General features: G+C 36.8%; 1 protein-coding gene across 1 annotated transcript; it reads right to left on the reverse strand.

Moving 5' to 3' along the window:
• Nucleotides 1–99: 99 nt before the first annotated feature.
• LOC129003686 (S-adenosylmethionine-dependent nucleotide dehydratase RSAD2-like) lies at nucleotides 100–12,641 on the reverse strand. Its single transcript, XM_054431985.1, has 7 exons — nucleotides 12,389–12,641; nucleotides 10,794–10,955; nucleotides 9,705–9,838; nucleotides 8,197–8,289; nucleotides 6,297–6,446; nucleotides 2,524–2,556; nucleotides 100–1,382 (listed from the first exon to the last, which is right to left on the reverse strand). The coding sequence occupies exons 1-7, from the start codon at nucleotides 12,639–12,641 to the stop codon at nucleotides 1,206–1,208; spliced, it is 1,002 nt and encodes a 333-aa protein (XP_054287960.1). The 3' UTR covers nucleotides 100–1,205.
• Between the last annotated feature and the right edge of the window lie 5,512 nt (nucleotides 12,642–18,153).

Consider the following 18,153-nt stretch of genomic DNA (forward strand, 5'->3'; position numbering starts at 1 on the left):
TTAGGTATTTAAAACAGTGTTATAACATTTTAATTTTTAAGTCTCTTGTAAGGGTACAGTCCAGACCTTAGTCATGTTATTTATAACACCAACCCTCTGTTAACTTACAGTTCCTTTACGATCTAATTTATAATTTTGTTGCGTTTTAGGCATCAAACAACTATGTAGTTAAATATTAGTGATATAATATAATAAACTGTCGTTACTGTGAGTGTGTTCATGAACAAAATAAGTTCCAACAAATTAAGTTAATGTGTAAATGTGATGTTTACTATACATATTTATTTCTATTCTAGTCATTGGTATACATGTATACAATATTTTGGAGTTCTATATATCTAATAAAATATTTATGTTTTAAAATATATATTTGTACAGTATATTGAAGTTTTGTTTGAGTGTTTACCCATGATGAATGTGTGTGTGTGTTTTTTTTTTTTTGCACAGATTTGTTGCTTAATGAAAGTTACTGTTAAATGTTTGTAAGAAGAGAAAAATGTAAGAAATTCAAATACTGAACTCTAATTCTGGTGGAACGAAAAGCTGTTTGTTATTATAAGTTGCACATGTTGAGTGTTTTAAAAACATAGATAGATAACTTAGAGATTATATTGATTCATCAATACTGTCATTTGTGACACATGATTAATTACTTAATTTCTTCCCCTATTTACGTATTTGTGATTTAGTTATTAACAACCATTATATAAATATAATCGTTAAAAGTGAAGAGTTGGGGAAATGTTGAAAAATACAATATCAAAGATTAGAAAATTAATTATTCTAAATCAATATAAGTCCAAACTTAAGTAATCCTAAATAAGGAGTAATCCTGTTTTGAAGCACTTATAAGTAATTGACTAATTACACTCAAAATATACTCTTACAAAGTCATATTTTCAAATTCATAACTTATAGAAAGAGTAACTCTTATTACATAAGACCATGTAAGACATATGTAGAGAGTAGGCCTATGTATCTCTAGATTAAGTAACAAAATTCAAAATTCTTAGATTCTAAATCTATTCTGTTCATATTTAAACAGTATTTTAACTTAAGAAAACCTGTGCCGAATTCAGGTACAAGTTATCCTCAGTCTGTATATAGTGTTTACAAAATAATATAATTATCGTACTGTCGTTAACTAAAACACAAGTCAGGTACCTTATCAGGTAAATGTAGTTTGCTTCAATAACACATTTGTTTTAAAACATTTCTTCGCTGTCTTTAAATAAATCTTTCTTGCTCCAAACATATACGCCTCCTCTCTTCCGGAACATCTTTTCATCGAATCCACTAGCATTCAGAGCGTTGTGGACACCAACGTCCAAGAGAGACCTAGACGGTTTCTTAGCTCCATCTCTACAGTCCAAAAACCGCATCTGAAAAGAAAACATATTGGCATTAAATATTAAGATATAACAATAACATTGGGATTACATGAGTTAAAAAAATTTTTGTTGCAATAAAAAACATGCCCATGTAACGACTTATCCTTAACTCATTGGCAGTGACTTATGAGCGTTACTCGTCTGGCCGCTGCAGGCCCAAAATCCGACTCACAAGCCTAGCTAATTTTTTTTTTTTTACTTTTATGATGTCTATAAATATCTTGCTTTGTTTTTTGCGTATTTAATTATATTTTTGGGAATGAAAGGTTGTGTTGCCATGGAAACCAGATATCACCCAAAATAAGCCGTGGTAAGGTAAAACAAAAAACTTTTTCCTATGTTATTACTTATAAAAGTAAACAACTTGTAATTTTTCTACGTAGGGAATCAATTGAACTTTATGATAGTAGTGTCATTTGGTGTCTGGATTAATCTTGGAATTTGTAAATAAAGTTTACTTTAAAAAAAATTATTTTTAAAACTTATTTCTATTTTTTATTATTTTATTTTCTAAATTGTATAACTTTATAATTTTATTTATATAGATTATCCAACTAAACTTTTTTTGTAGACAATTTTATTGTGAACAAAATGGCAAAAAAATTGTTAATTTATTACCTGAGGTTTTCTTTCCATAAAAATTAGAGTTAAAGTCTACAAATTCGGTTAAATTATATAATAATTGCTGACAGAGGGCACTGCAGTCAGCGCATTAATTCCTTCCCCAGTGGGTTAAACCTGCACTACCTATTTAAGAAAAGCAACTATGGATAATATGGATTAAAGAACCAAAATCATAATTGCACCAACCATCAAAACTTATTGTAACTTATATACAAATTATTCATTTTTTTCCGTCTTGTTTTTATTCTAAAACTCGCTTCAACTTTGAAAATGGAATGTCTAGTTCTGCCCATTGTAAAAGGTGCCTTCCTAATAGGCAATATATTATTTAGGATGGATTGAGCATGTGTCACTATATAATTTGAAAGCAAAGCAAAGTTTATATTTTGTATTTTATATTTTCTACAACAACAAAAAATAAAATTGACTATATATCTAGAAAACAGTTCAAATTATAGATCAATCATGGTTAGTGCCAGTACTGTCAGTAACTGCTTGATGTACTCACCAATTCATCCAAAATCAAATAACTGTTTTGCATCTGAAATAAAATTAGTTTTGTTAATTAGTGATACTTTAATACGATTACAAATTAAGAGTTAACGCTAAGTTGGTTACCAAATATCTTCTCCAACTCTAGTTATTCAACTTTGTCTGCAAAGGCAAAGTGGGTATTTTTGTCAAGAAAATTTGTTATAAGTAGGAGAGGTTAATGTTTTATTCATTGTAGTACTTTATTATAGTATTATAGTATTTTATTTGTATTGTACATTGTTTTGTTTTATTTGTATGTTTAGATTTTTATAAACAGGTTAAGTGTAAGAGAGGGCCATGTGGCCCTAACTTTGCCTGACTAAATAAATCATTTTCATTTCATTTCATTTCATTGTATTGTAATATAAATAGCCTCCGGATTGCGAAGAACAACTTGTATCCACAACTAGTTTCGACCTGCTAGGAGGTCATCATCAGGTGTGTACAAGGATAATATGATGATTATTTCACATGAAGGTCGACAGGGTCGTTTTTAACACATAACATTTACACAAACACAAGGCGTGCACACACATACGGCCAATAAAATAAAATAGTAGACACGACGAACAGACCCGGTGTTGGTAATGCAGAAGTCGAGTCTAGACTAACAATTGGCAGAGGCAGCACTACATTAAGGCGACCAAGGCGGTGCCTGGGCCCCCACCCTTTCCAGGGGCCCCGCAGAGCCGTATTCCAGGTATTAAGAGAGCCCCACAATCTCTAGGGCCTCCACTGACAATTGGACAACAATTGGATTGTCTGAATCAGGTATTAAACTATTATTTTAAGGTTAGGTTAGTTATAATTTAAATTTGCATAGTTAGTTTAATTGTAATTGATAATCTTCTTGATGATCTTCTATAAGGGGTTTTTCTAACAAAAAACTTTAATGTTAACTAATATTTCAAAATGTTTTTCAGTTATTGCAACGTTTTAAAGACAAAATCTTGACTTAAATCCCTAAAAGTATTACTACTGGCTTAGTAAGAATAGGAAATCAATTTTTCGTTCCCAGTGGCATAGCCAGGTTTGGAGGTCCTGGACAGAACTTGCTTGAGTGGCCTCTTCCAAAACATCAAACATTACCATATATTTAATATAGTATATTTGTTTCCCTCTTAAGCCGGGTTTTCATAGGCGCGGAAGCAGAGAGCGGAGAGAGGAACGGGGAGAGCGGACTCCACTTGTCTTAGGTAATTTAAGTTACTGTTTTCCTAGAAGCGGAGCGGAACACCATGTTAATCTCTTTTCCGCTCTCCGCTCTCCGCTTCCGTGCCTAGGAAAACCCAGATTTAATGGTCTTTGAGGATGTTTTGTTGATAAGATGAAGCACAACCTACGTCAATATTTTGAATTTATTTTTGAAAGTCCAAACCAGCTGTAACGGTTATTTAGTATTGCCATTCGGGCCAGTGACGTAATTGGTTTATTTTTATGATCCATACCGTTTCAGATCTATATTATTCGAAGAAAGATATAGTTTAGTCTGAAGATTGAGTGCCAAGATATAAGTATAAATTGTTACGTAATATGTAATTTATTGTAAAATAATACTATAGGTACGGTACTTTGTAAAAAGGGCCTAAAACGTCTCCTTTCTATTAAACTAATTACGAACAGCTATTACTGTCATTTAGATGCAAAATGTGAGTCAGCCAATACCAAAACCACCCTACACCTTTAACCCTCCAGTACACGAGCGGCTAATTGTAACACCAGTAAACACGCGGACTGGCATTCCGTGTCTTACTTCTTACTAGAAACGCTCTTTTATGTACCTTATAAAGTTCATATAGCATCAAAATTTCTAATAATCCAAATATAGGTAGGCCTAAATAGTTATAGACAAATTTCAAAAATTAGTTACAATTATTTCAAATTGAAAATGTCCTGTTCAAAACCAATCAGTCAATCGCTGGCCTGTTCTTCATCCTCTTGAAACATGACGCGCCTAACTTTACACCCTCGTAGCTCAGGGCCATTTTTTTTTTTTTTTTTTTTTTTTTGTCCTAAGGACGCTAGGCACGAGCCTGGGATTGTTTTTCACATTACTTCAGGCTAGACCTAGGGGTTGCGGCATTATCACTTAGATCCATTGGTGACTTGGCGGGGATCGAACCCGGGACCTCAGGGACCGAAGTCCCGCGCTCTAACCACTACGCCAACTCGCTCCCCGGTAGCTCAGGGCCATTAGACGCTAAGACGGTCAAAACACCGCTATTGTAGTGGCCCATGTAGCACAGATGGTTGGGCCAAAGTTGGTAAATTGTGGAGCCACACAGTTGGCCAATGGTAGAAATGTCACCTCTTTAAACTGTTTTCCAGCCAACCATTGTCCAACAATGGCCCAACCATCCAAAAATACTGATGGCCAACTAACCATAACACAACTGATATCCAACCAACCGTTTTATTTCACACAAAATAATAAAGATTTAGTACGAAAAGCATAATTATTAGTTGAGTAAATTGATTAAATAGTTCATAAAAACAAATTTTGAAAAAAAAGCTAGAACAAAATTTTTTGGCCCAGACGGGTCTCGAACCCAGGTCCTTCAACTTATTAGCCTCTTACCTTACCACTGAGCTATCTGTGATTGTTGATATAGAGAGTTTTCAAGTGGTGAAAGAGTAGCCGACAGTTGCAATGGTCGCAATACTTCAAACATTTTTGATACTTCACAGTATAATATGATTCTGTTAATCTGTTAAGGCATCATAAGTAGTTTTTTTTTTTTTTGAGTTAGAGAGGATACTGGTATTTGAATATAGATTAATTAATTACCGTTAGATTATTAATGCTATTATAATTGACTGTTATATGACTCTTTCCCCTTAATTGTTGCAAATAAGTTAAAGAATATTAATTTAAAAAATATTTGCATTATTATAATTTTTAAAATTCATTGTTGTAGCCCCGGAACTGTAATATAAATAAAATATCTGGTTTTACAATACCTTTATCAGTTCCAAAAACTTTTGGAAACTTTTGGAACTGATAAAGGTATTGTAAAACCAGATATTTTATTATAATTATGTTGTGAAAGCTAGACCCAGAGAATGAAAGTCGTGTAAACTCAACTATGGACCATCGTTGGTCCAACAAAAGTATCTTTTGTTGGTCCAACGGAGTGAAAAACGGTTGGACAACGGTTGGCTTGATGTATGATACCCAGCAATGCATATTAATGTATTTCATTAACAATGAACCAATGTTGGTCCACAGTTGTAAATATTGGTTGGCCCAACTACGAGATATACAGTTGGACAACGGTTGGTTGGTTGTGGAAGCTCCAACCAACCATCGACCAACTGTCCCACAGTTGGCCAACGTTGGCCCAACCATCTGTGCTACATGGGGGGGGGAAGGTGGATGGCACGTCATGTCATTCGCTCGTGGATTTACTTATTTCGGTGCACTTTTTCAAAGACACATATATACATATACTGTATACAAATTTTAACAGATAGTGTTTTGGCCTCTGAGGACATCAAAAATTAAAAATTATTTCGATCCTGGTCTAGGTCTTACTGTGCTCCGTACGGTAATATCTACTTAAATTTGCAAAAACCTAGAAAACATAAAAGAATAGGTCTCTTTGGCGAGAACTTCCTCTGTACTGGAGAACTCACTCCACTAAAAGCTATTGAATAGAATATTATGGTTCCCTTTAGCCAAATGTTCATATCTAAACACATATTCTGTTTGGGCACTATTTCATCACTTTAACCTTTGAAACTTACCTTAGCATTGCTTTCAGGCACTAAACAAGGCAGGTGACTATGCCGCTCTAGAAACTCTTCAAACTCTTCACTGCTAATGACAAACTTTTCCGCATTCCGCAGAGCTTCAGGTCCAGCATTCTCTCCTTCCAGCAACAAACACTGAAACACCTGAAGAAACATTCTATGTTGATAACCTGTCTGAGTGAAGTAGAGTCAAACAGTTTCTGGAATTTATTTTAAGCTATTTATTGTGTGGAAGTTTATTTGCAGTAAGTAGGGGAGGGTGTGGGGGTAAATATTATTACATTTTGTAAGAGTTCAGCTCAGCCACTCTTTACAAGCTGAGAGTGTTCATGGACTTCGGGCCAAAGGCAGCGATGTCGTGGGTTTGGATCCTGGTAACTGTCCCAAACATTTTAACCTACAGTTCACCTACGTACTGTACCGGTTCACCTCTTGCTTTGCTGGATATGTTCCACGCACAGATCTGTAGTCTATGTGGATGGGCAAATGCAAGGAACCTTTTCCCCAACTTATATTGCACCATTTTATCATAGCTTCAAAACCAGACAACTAATTCTGTGAAGCCTTTGTAAAGTTTAATTTAATCATCAATTGAGTATGGTGGTTATGTTATAATCCACCTTCTATGAATCATGTTCGTTCACATTAATAGAACACTCTAGTTCTTCAACTTATCACCGCCGATACACCTTTTATCCTACACTTACATTACTTTTTATCTCAATATTTATAACTCAATCAGACATACAACTTGGCTTTTAATGTTTTAGTGGGTTTGATAAGATAATAGATGCCTCTCGAGCAAAAATGGTCTCAAATTAATATGCAATAAAGATAACAAGTTTAAAATCAATATTTTCGATTTAGTGCTGGAGTTACATTGTTTCACACTCAATACTCTATGTTCTTGTCACTCATCTCCATTCATACTTGGTTTAAAATACCTACCTTAGTTTGATCGCCATTTCAGTTAAAAGTATTAAAGTATTTCACTAATGTCAATGACTCCTAGACCACTGTTACATTTTGTTACAGCTTTGATATAATGTTTAATGAAAATAGAGTATTCTTATTCTTCTGGTCAAATTATCATAAATAGCATTTTTACAAATAAAAATCTGAATAGCAGGGCATTTTGAAAATTGATGACTTAAATGATAATGGAAAGGTTACACATGTCTTGATAATACAGTAAACATTGTTCCTCATATCACTAGGAAGATAGTTTCTAGTACCTAATCATCAACAATAACTCGTCCCCTAATTATATAACCAAACAGTAAAGCACAAATCAATAAAATAACCCTAAAACAATAGAAACTAAATTTTGCCGACACTAGCGCACATAGTGTCACCGTACATGAACTAGACACGAAAAACGAGCTTCAAATTTTGCAATGGGATGAGAAATCTACTTGTGTTGATTAGTCTATGATTGAGGTATGTGCCCTTAGGAAAGGGCTTATCGAAAAACTGATATTTTTTTAAAGAAAGTTTCATATTAAGACTTCGACTCATAAGTAAGACTTCATAAAAGTAAAACTTCCAGTAAGCGGTTGATAGGTGTACAGCTTAAGAGTTTCTCAAAAGTATGTGATACTTATATTAGCTTTATACACTGTATATAGGTAGATTAACCGCAGTGAGTGCTTTGGACTTGTCAAATTATCATTATTGTGTTGATTGGTATGAAGCAAAGAAAATGTTGGCATCCCAATGGTTCTTTGGATTTGTTACTGATATTATTTAATTAGTATTATTTTAAAATTATTTTTAAAAGGTTTATTCCAAACGATCCGTCACATTCTATAAACTACAATTAATTACCTTCCATGTTCACATGAACGGCTGAATTAGATAGTTTATAAATTTAAGATACAAACAAGCACATTACCTTCCATCGTACTGGCCGCAGAATAGCAATACATTCTCCCATATATTCGTCAACATTGTAAGTGTTCACAACGGTGTTGATTTTAAACATTACCTGGCAATCACAAGTAAGAACAACAAATTAAAACATGTTATATTTAAAATATGAATAACAGTACCAGTATGCATATATATCTTCTTAAATGTCATTATTTTTATTTAAAAATGATTATGTAAAAATAAACCATTCTTCTGTTCTAAGTATATATGAGTCTTAATAAGTTAAAATAAGTTTGTAGTTAAAAACTTTTAGGTACGTATGTAATTATGTAATTATTGTAATTTGAAAACACTAAAAAGTATATATGTTGCACACATTCACTCCCATATTTCATTCGGTTTAGCATTATATGGGTCAACAAAAATATTAAATATGGATAGCATTCTGATCTGAAGCGACAAAAAGAAGCTATCAGAATTATGCTTAAGCTTAAACGAGATGATTCGGCAAAAGAACATTTTAAGAAATTACAAATTTTTACAGTTTATGGGCAATATATTTATGAAACAATTCTTATCGCTAAACAAAAATGAATCTGAGCAAGTAATAAATTCAGCGCATTCTTATAATTTTAGGAGAAGGGAGTTTGTCCAGTCTCACAAATAAAAATGTTTGGAATAAAAACCCTCATATGCTGGTAACGATTTTCTAAAATTTGTCCTTGAATTCATAAAAAAAGAAAACCTATCTAGATTCAATAAAATTCTAAAAGAGCATATAATAAATCTAGCATTATATTCTTTTGATGAATTTTTCACCTCCCATAAATAGAAATTGTATTTTTATTTTAAGTATTCTGACACTAATCACTGTACCACCAATGTACATGATTAACGAATAAAGATGTTTGAATATGAATATGAGTTCATCATTATAACAAAAAATGTTTAACCAATTTATTGATAGTAAACTGAAATGATTAAATGAGGAGGCGGAACCGTTATTCTCGATGATGTTTTTTGACTCTGCAAACAATAAGTGTCACTTCTGATGCCGCTCAAGGTTCCATACTTAACCTGGACTTCTACATGTAGAACATTGCCTACAACAGCCTCCAAAGATCTGAAATGCCTGAGGAAACCGTCTTACTTGGGTACGCCGATGACATCACAGCTTTGATAGCTGCGAATGCGCACCATCAACGCATAGACAGCAGAACATAGAGACTCGCATGCTCTGAGTAAAACCTAAAACCGAGATAGGTAGGGATTCTGACCAAAAAACAGATTGACAGTATTGACACCATTGTGTCATTAAGGGTGGTGGACGTCCAAAAATAATGTTTGTATTATTTTCCTAGAAAGGTCTAGCCCTAATCTTTTTGCTAAAGTTCGACTTTGTCACATCCGTGTTACCGGTATGTTTAAATTTGTCACATCCGGTTTGGGTAGGACAATACCACATTTCTTACTACGCCTAAATACTTACATACTCACAGATGCATAAGGTGTTCATATTGGAACATTTACCTTATACTTTTCGCACCAGTCTCTTATTTGCTTTAACTTTTGTACGTGGTTTCGCCCTTGTCCACGACCAATCTTCTTATTTGTCTCTTCATCAAAAGAATCACAAGAAATTGCCAAAATATCCAAGTATAATCCTACAAAATGCAATAAGACGAATGTCACTGATGTTTAAACCACATTTACTATTATTGTTCCTAAAAAAAATTAAATGAAAAAGGAAATAGTGCTTGTTGGCTTTGGAAAAATTAGGAAATAGTCTTTAAGTAAACTTGAGGGCAATCCCAAACCAGTGTAGTAGCAACTATATTTAAATAAATTTAAAATTATTAATTGATATGAAAGTTTTGAAGCACGGATCAGTTTTGAATTGACCAAACTGCCTGTTTGTACTGTAGCAAGATAAATACAGTAGAACCTCTTTAATCCGAAAATCTTAAAAATCTAAAAATCTTAAGCTCAATCTATCCAGTAGCGAGTTTTCGGACCCAGTCCTTCAACCCACCACTGGATAGGTTTAAGAACCCTGTCAAGGGGGGGGGGGCAACCTAGGGGTTTGACACCCCCCCAAGAAAAGAACTGGGTTTGGGGCTCCTCCGCTGGAAAATTTGGCATTTTTAAAGCCGTTACAGCCATTTTTAACATCTGGAAAACTGTATCCAGAAAACCACAGTTACAATTTTAGGACAAAATTTATGTTTAAATTGATTATTCCAGGGCCCATTGGGGTGAATTTTAGCACCTGTAGCCCCCCCCCCCTCCTTGGAACCACCACCAATTATCCACAAAACAACAGATTTTCTTAATAGAGAAATAAATAGCTTAGGTGAGAAAACCCATCTCTATATCTTCTCCCGGGAAAAGCCATGACTTTTAACTGTAAATATACACTAAAATATATATTCTAATAATTATGATGTGTAAAATATCCTCTATAAAATAATTCTAATAGCACAAAAACTGAGAAGCGTGGAAAAAAACAAATAAGTTATGGCATTCATATAATCTATTTGGGTGGATGGGTCAGATCACTAACACCCGACACGGGTAATTAACATTTGTTTGAGTAAAATTAGGATGAGAAAAACTTACCATATTTCTTAAACCATGCCTCCCTTATAAGGCTACCATTGCTCACAATGGATACACTGGGCAACTTTAGGTCTACTTTGCAGTATTTCACTAGAGTACCAAGAAATTCCCCATTTTTGTGAATAAATGGTTCTCCGCCGGAGAAGTTGACCTTTTCCATTCCTAAGAGAGAAAAAACATAATATAGCCTTTAACTAGCTTAGATTTGGTAGAAATGTTTACTCCATTTGAGTAAACTATGTAAGTAAACACCAAAATTAAGGCTATCTCTAAAACCAAAAACATAATCAAGTTAAACTTAGCAAAATGTGTCAAAATCAGGTCTGTTAATTTGTAGCTTGCTGGTTCTAATTAGTGCCTGATTGGATTTACACTAAAATGTCTCCTTAAATATATTACATTTATACCCTATTTAAATACCATTAGTTTAACAAGTACTTAGGTTTGCTTTAACAGGGAGGGTGGTAAAAAATTGTTTTTTGTAAAATTTTAATAGTTTAGTATGAAATGAATCCATTTTCCAAATTTGATCAAAATATGCTCATAAACAAGCAAACTACAACAGTTTACAATTTTCTCCATAAGAATAACATGGTAATTTTAAATTTATAATTTTTGAATTTTCTCCGTAGCCATTAGGCGCAATAATAACGCTCAAATAGGCCTATACTAAATCATTTGTTTTTTAAGCTCTACAAAATGGTTTGGAAAGAAGTTGCTGAATTTGATGTTTTTAGGGCTAAAAATGGGAAAAACCAATTTTTACCCCATTAAACCCCCTATAAACCCCGCTTCCCACAGTCCGATCATGCTGGTTCGCAAACTCCTTCGAATAAACGTAGGTTTACACGTTTCGACGTTTGTACCAAATTTCATCAAAATCGATTGATTTTTGCTCATTATCGCGCTAACGGACACATATATTATATATATATGAATTTGAATGGATAAAAATGAATGGATTTGGGCTCTAGGACCTCAGAACGAAAAAGTAAATTGGTCCCGGGTCCAGGTCTTACCATGAGTACTACGGTAATAGCTTATTCCCTATATGGGGAAATCGCTAAAAAGGAGTTAAAAAATCTTAAAAATTGTATTCTCCTTATTTTTAACCCTGAGATCCCCATAACCTGGCATTTCACAAACTCGGCACCCTTCCAGTCCACATTACTGTACGCCGAGTTTGCGGGACTCTACTAATTTGGTTTAAGTTATTTAAGTATTGAATCGTTGTTTTGAGTAGGTAGGTACATTTTAAGTTACGGTTTTGTTAAATTTACACTGATTAAACGCCTAATAAGTTAAGTATGGTACACACACTTCAACCTTCTAAGTTAAGTTAGTAGCCTAGTCGTAACTTACTCGTTAAACTTAATTTCATTCAAATGGGGAATAAATCTGATATGGTTAAGGAAATTTTATTTTTTTACAATCAGACAAAGGGAATTTACTTAGTAGGCCTACGCAGGTTTGCTGTATTTTTATAAGGTATTTAGAATTTGCCTAGGTTCCAGTTTATAAGTAAGATATGGCTAGGGAAGTAACTTAAAACTTTTAAACGGTAATTAAATGTTAAATTGGTTATAACTTATTACCTGCATCTTTTAACAGCTTCAGTCCATGTTTGGCTTTCTCCACAGGCAAAACAACCGAATTTTTAGCAGTGTGAAAACAAAATCCACACTGGTAATTGCACTGTCTTGTAAAATGATAGTTAACACTCTTAGGAACCATGTTTTGACTACCAGTTTCTGCATTTTTAATATCCACAGGTTCATAGTAGTGTTTAAACCACTTCAAAAGAAAAATATAAACCTGAACCATAAAGTGCCAAAGTTCAACAAACATTTTCACTTATTCCTACTCCCTATCACAAAAAACACTTTTTAATAAATTGTAAATAGGCCTAAGAAGTTATGTTACAAATAATCATAACTTAAGATCAAATTGAGTACAGAGTCAAAACATTCCTCCTTGGTGGCAAAGCAGGGATTGTGCAATACTGTATTGGTACTTCTGCCTCAACACAGCACTTATTGCAATTGCAAAATGAATCATCTGCATATTTTTCGAGCTTGAAACTGGGGACGGGAAGTACAGAGTTTTTTTCTTCTTCTTTACTTACCACAAAGATACCAGTACACCACACAGACTACGTCACAACGTCAGGTATGCCAAAATAAGAATGTGAAAGGTCGTTTTAAATTTTTCGCACCAAAAGCGATTCTACCAATCTAGATAAAATGCTAGAAAAAGTCAGACGATTTAATTATATATATTATAATTGTCATTCATGTTAAAGCGTCAAGGAAGCTAAATTATCTTCTTGAGTATGAATTTGCACATACACTTTATTTAAAAGACTTTTCGACAACCACAAAATAAAATATACCTACTAAGAATTATAAACGGTAAATATATTAATGAACATGATTTTTTGTAGTGTAGACCATTGATTAAACATACTCCCTCTTTTCGGTTGGTCTATCTATGGATAAAACTGGTTAGATATCTAACCATGTTTTATCTATGGTTAGACATATAAACATTACATTACATTATTTGTCATGAGAGCCGAAGCCCCCTGACTGCATACCCGGTACCTATCCTTTAGGACATACCCGGGCCCCATGATGTAGGCCGAAGCTTACGCATCAACCTTTAGCACATCATGGGCGGATGACTTAAGGTCATCAGGCTCGCCGGCTGCCGAAGCAGACCCTTCGGAAGGAGGGTTGCCCCTCAATCCTAACCAGGGATTCCGGCTGCTTGTTTAAGCGTCACTCCACCTGGGTTCCACTAGGTCAGGACCTAGAGGTCCATGGTAGAGCGCCCCGACGCATTTAGTGCAAGCAACACTCGGGACCTATCTAATCCCTAACAGGCAGAACCCGCCATCAATAGCCAGGAGGAAGGGGACCGTCAGCACGCTGACGGGGGGAACCCCAACCTCCCATTTACACCACTACCCGATCGAGGCCTTACCCATTGCTGGGAAACCAGAGATAACCAGAGCGATAGATCCCCAGATACCCCTGGCGGGCTCGGACCCAGCACCCGATCTACTTCGTTTGCCCGTCAGACCCAACATCACTGCCAGGCCATCAGGGTTTCCCAAAAGGAGGCAGGTATAGAAGTGGGACCCACCCGGATGAACCAATCCACCAGAGGTGGCGACACCCTTGACTCAATTGAGGTTCCGGGAAGAACCCCCCACACTCAAGATAACCATACCGTCCGTACTCAGAGACAGGGATTGGTTTGCATAAGTGCCTACAAACCGTTGCCCTCACACTGCGGAAAGTTACGTTGCCCTTGAGTGTCCCCGTGAGCTACGGGTACTTGCCCGTTTTCACCTCCAGGAAAGGTTACTTCCAAAGTCGAGGATTTGCCCACTGAATGCTGGTCGCACACAACAAGCAGGCCGAAGCCCAAAGAACCACAGACACAGGTAGGTTAGAGATTATGATGCACTTCCATCTCTCCTAGAGCTAAACACCCCTCCATCCTGGATAAAGGAATGTCACTGGGGCCCAATGCCCAGTCGTCCATGTCTGTGGCCTACTTGAAAATGCCGATACCAACACGGAGCATTTACCTCCCCTCTGGGGGCTAGGTATTTCACCTCCCAGGACGAGGCTACTTCCAAAGTCGAGGATATGCCTCACAAAATGTCAGTCGTACACAACAGGTAGGACTCAGTCACAACCACAAGCTACAGGCAGGTGAAAGATCTATGAACTTAATCAACACTAGCAGAGCTGAACACCCCACCACCCTGAATGGAGGGAATGTCACTGGGTACTCTCACTTTGGGTACAACCCAAAGAGGCTGGCTTGTCCAGTCGTCCATAGCTTGTGGTCTACCTGAAGTGCCGGTTCCAACACCGGGCAATTACCTCCCCTCTGGGAGAGCTAGGGTCCGCGTGGTCGCCCAGGCCACGAACCCACGCAAGCGTGGGCCCCCTGCGGTTAGACATATAAACAGTAATAACAGTGTCATGTGACTCAGTATTGAACTTCTTAGCTTCTAAAGGTGTTTCAGACAGCGAGTGCATCCAATTAAAAACTCGCCACAACTCCTATTGCTCGTTCAAAGTGGGAGTTCCTTCAGATGTAGCTGGTGAGATATTGGACCCTAGCTTTTGGCCTAGTGGAGTGTTGGTGAGAGCATTTCTGCCATCGAGTCGGGAGCCTGGGGGAAACGAGGCTTAGGCATTAAGCAACCTAATGAAAATTTTAGTGTAAGCCTAGGTCCACACACAGACAATATTGGCTCTAACCTACCCCAACATTCTGTGACCATTGCAAATCTGAATGTCCAGTGTCTTAGGACTAAGTCTGCCCTAGTTTCCTTATTTGTCAATGAAGTGGATTGCGATTTTTGTGCATAACTGAATACTGGTTAGACAGAGTTGAATGTGACTTCTACAATTGCCTTGATAAACTTCAATTAGTAAGTGTCTACTGCCGTACAGAACACAAAAATGGGGGAGTGGCAATTTTTGCGGCTGCTGCTTTCACCTATAAGAATATCGATCTGACCGGATTTTGTGTTGAGCTAGTTCTCGAACTGACGGCTATTGAGATAGTGGATATTTCCACTATCCTAATATGTGTATATAGGTCTCCGGACGGAGCTTTTGAATCTTTTATCTACCAGCTCGAACTCTGCCTCGACTATATCTCAGCAGACTTTGTCCGAGGAAACTTGTTATCTGTGGGGACTTTAATGTTCACCTTGAGCACCAATCTAGGGAGGAAGCTACTTTTGTCAACTTATTGCGAAGCTACGCTCTATGTAACTTCGAGACTTCCAACCCGTGGACTGGCTTGTTTGGATGCAACAGCCACTAACATAGACTCCTGGGACTATGAGGTAAAAGTGGTGAGTTCTCTGTGGTTGCCGACCATGATGGAGCAGTTCTCTTGAAGATCAAGGCTGATGAGGTAAGGTCAAATACTTCCTATGCTGATAAGAACGTATCCACTAAGAGATTTATTGATAAGGATAACCTGCCTTTGCTCATAGATGAATTAAGTGTGGACTGGAACTGTTTAGGCCTACAACTCGCTACAGAGCCTAATACTGCATTCAGGTTATTTCTCGACTTGTTCTAGGATAAGGTTGATGTAGTGTGTATCCGGTGAAACCCTATAAACTTGGTAGTAAAAAGACTAAATGTACAGCCATTGACAAATCCTGGTACTCCTCAGACCTTAGGAAATTGCGTTCCTTAGTGATCTTAGTGCATGATCATTACAAACTTGCTGTTGACCTAAATCAAAAAGTTAAATTCTTTGCTCTATATTCTAAACTAAAGAAAGACTACAGTGCTAAAGTTAAGGAAGTGAAGAAAGTCAGCAATGATGTAAACAAAATATTGAAGGCGTCCAATACTTGTAAGGCTGCGTGGGATGTCGTAAATGAGCACAAGAGGTCCAGCCCTAGCCCTAAGATAACTGCATCCCCTGATGTTTTTAATGACTATTTTGTCAGGATAGCTGATCAACAACCTTTCCTTGTTGCAGCATGAAGATCCGGTTGCTGCAGTCATTGATTATGCCACTAACCACACACTAACAAGTTGGACTGAGATGAGTGAACGTTATATTATAAGTTTAGTGAAGGGCTTCAAAAACTCTGACAGCCAAGCTGTAAATGGTATCTCCTGTTCTATACTAAAAGGTATTATACATCTGATATGTACACCGCTAACTAAGCTAGTTAACTTGTGCTTATTAAAAGGGTCCTTTCCTGAAGTCCTAAAAGTTGCTAGGACCATTTCAATCTTTAAAAAGGGAGATCCCTCGCTCAGATCCGTCTAACTACCGCCCCATATCTATCTTGCCAGTGTTCTCCAAGGTACTTGAGACTGTGATGAAGAGGCAGCTAATTAAATATTTTGAACAACTTATATATAACAACTTGCTTTCGGATGCCCAGCACGGCTTCCGAAGTGGGCGCTCAACTACTACAGCCCTAATATAAATCTGACTGACCTCATCTCAGATGCCTTCGAGTGCAATGACTCAGTCATGCTGAGGTTATGCGATCTGAGTAAGGCGTTCGATGTTGTTTTCCACAACATCCTTCTAGGGAAACTGAAAAAATATGGTATTGGTGGTACAGTGTTGTGCTCTCTGCAGAATTATTTAGAAAATCGTAGGCAATTTGTATCAGTGAACGGAGTATCCTCAAATGTCCAGGTTGTTCCCCATGGCGTTCCTCAAGGTTCGGTGTTAGGCCCTCTACTGTTTAGCATCATGATAAACGACCTTTGGCTAAACGGCTGCACCCTCCTCTTTGCAGACGACACCACCCTGGTGACTAGAGGGAAAGACATTAACCTGTTGAGGGATACAGCGGACGAGTTGCTTGTTGAGGCTAAGTCCTGGTTTGTTGCTAATCGCTTCAAAATAAATGAAGAAAAGACCCAATCATTGATGTGCACCATAGATAAAACATACTCCTTGAGGAGTATGTTTTATCTATGATGTGCACCCTCAAGTCGAGGACTGATCATGGAGGAAGCTGTGAAGTTGCTTGGGTTTCGGCTGGACTCTAGGCTAAACTGGTCTAACCACATTGATAAGGTATGAGTTAGGTTATCCAGAGTTCTCTATCTGCTAAGGAAACTCCGAGATGAAATCACTAAGACCTATCTGATAACCATATACCATGCCTTATTTCATAGCCATTTGGTGTACGGAATAGTGCTCTGGGGACACTCCCCTGCATGCCATGAAATACTTCTGCTGCAAAAAAAAACTGTGAGGGTGATAACATCTAAAGGCCCAAGAGAACATTGCCGACCCAGGATCTTCAAAGAATTGGGAATCCTCACAGTGGTGAGCCAGTATGTACTCAATAGTCTGGTCTTGCTAAAGGAAAACCTTAGTGATTTTGTGACCCGTCGTGATAGGCATGAGTATGGAATAAAAAGGGCCCATGACCTGAATATCAGCTGGATATGCCTCGCTGCCGCTTGAGCCATACCTTAAGGAGATACCCCCGCTCTCGGCTATCAAAATCTAAAACTCCCTTCCAAACCACCTAAGGAACCTCGACTGTACAGCGTTTAAGACCGAGCTGAAGAACTTGCTCACAAATAGGCCGCTGTACAGTCTCGACGAGTTATCAAATGATCCTTTGATGCCATGTTGAGAAACAGACACGCCTACCAAAGCCTAAAGTTTTAGTTTTAAATTTTTAAGTTTTATGATATTTTGTAAAGCAAGTTTTGTATATAATAATTTTGTAAATATTAGTATAACGACGCAATCTATCCGATATACTTCGGTCAAAGATTAAGACAACAAGTATTCAAGTACCGGTAAGTAATAAAGTAAGTACTGT

The sequence above is a fragment of the Macrosteles quadrilineatus genome, unplaced genomic scaffold, assembly GCF_028750875.1.
Source record: "Macrosteles quadrilineatus isolate MER2022 unplaced genomic scaffold, UCM_ALF_1.0 Scaffold_9__3_contigs__length_116548681, whole genome shotgun sequence".
Lineage (NCBI taxonomy): Eukaryota > Metazoa > Arthropoda > Insecta > Hemiptera > Cicadellidae > Macrosteles > Macrosteles quadrilineatus.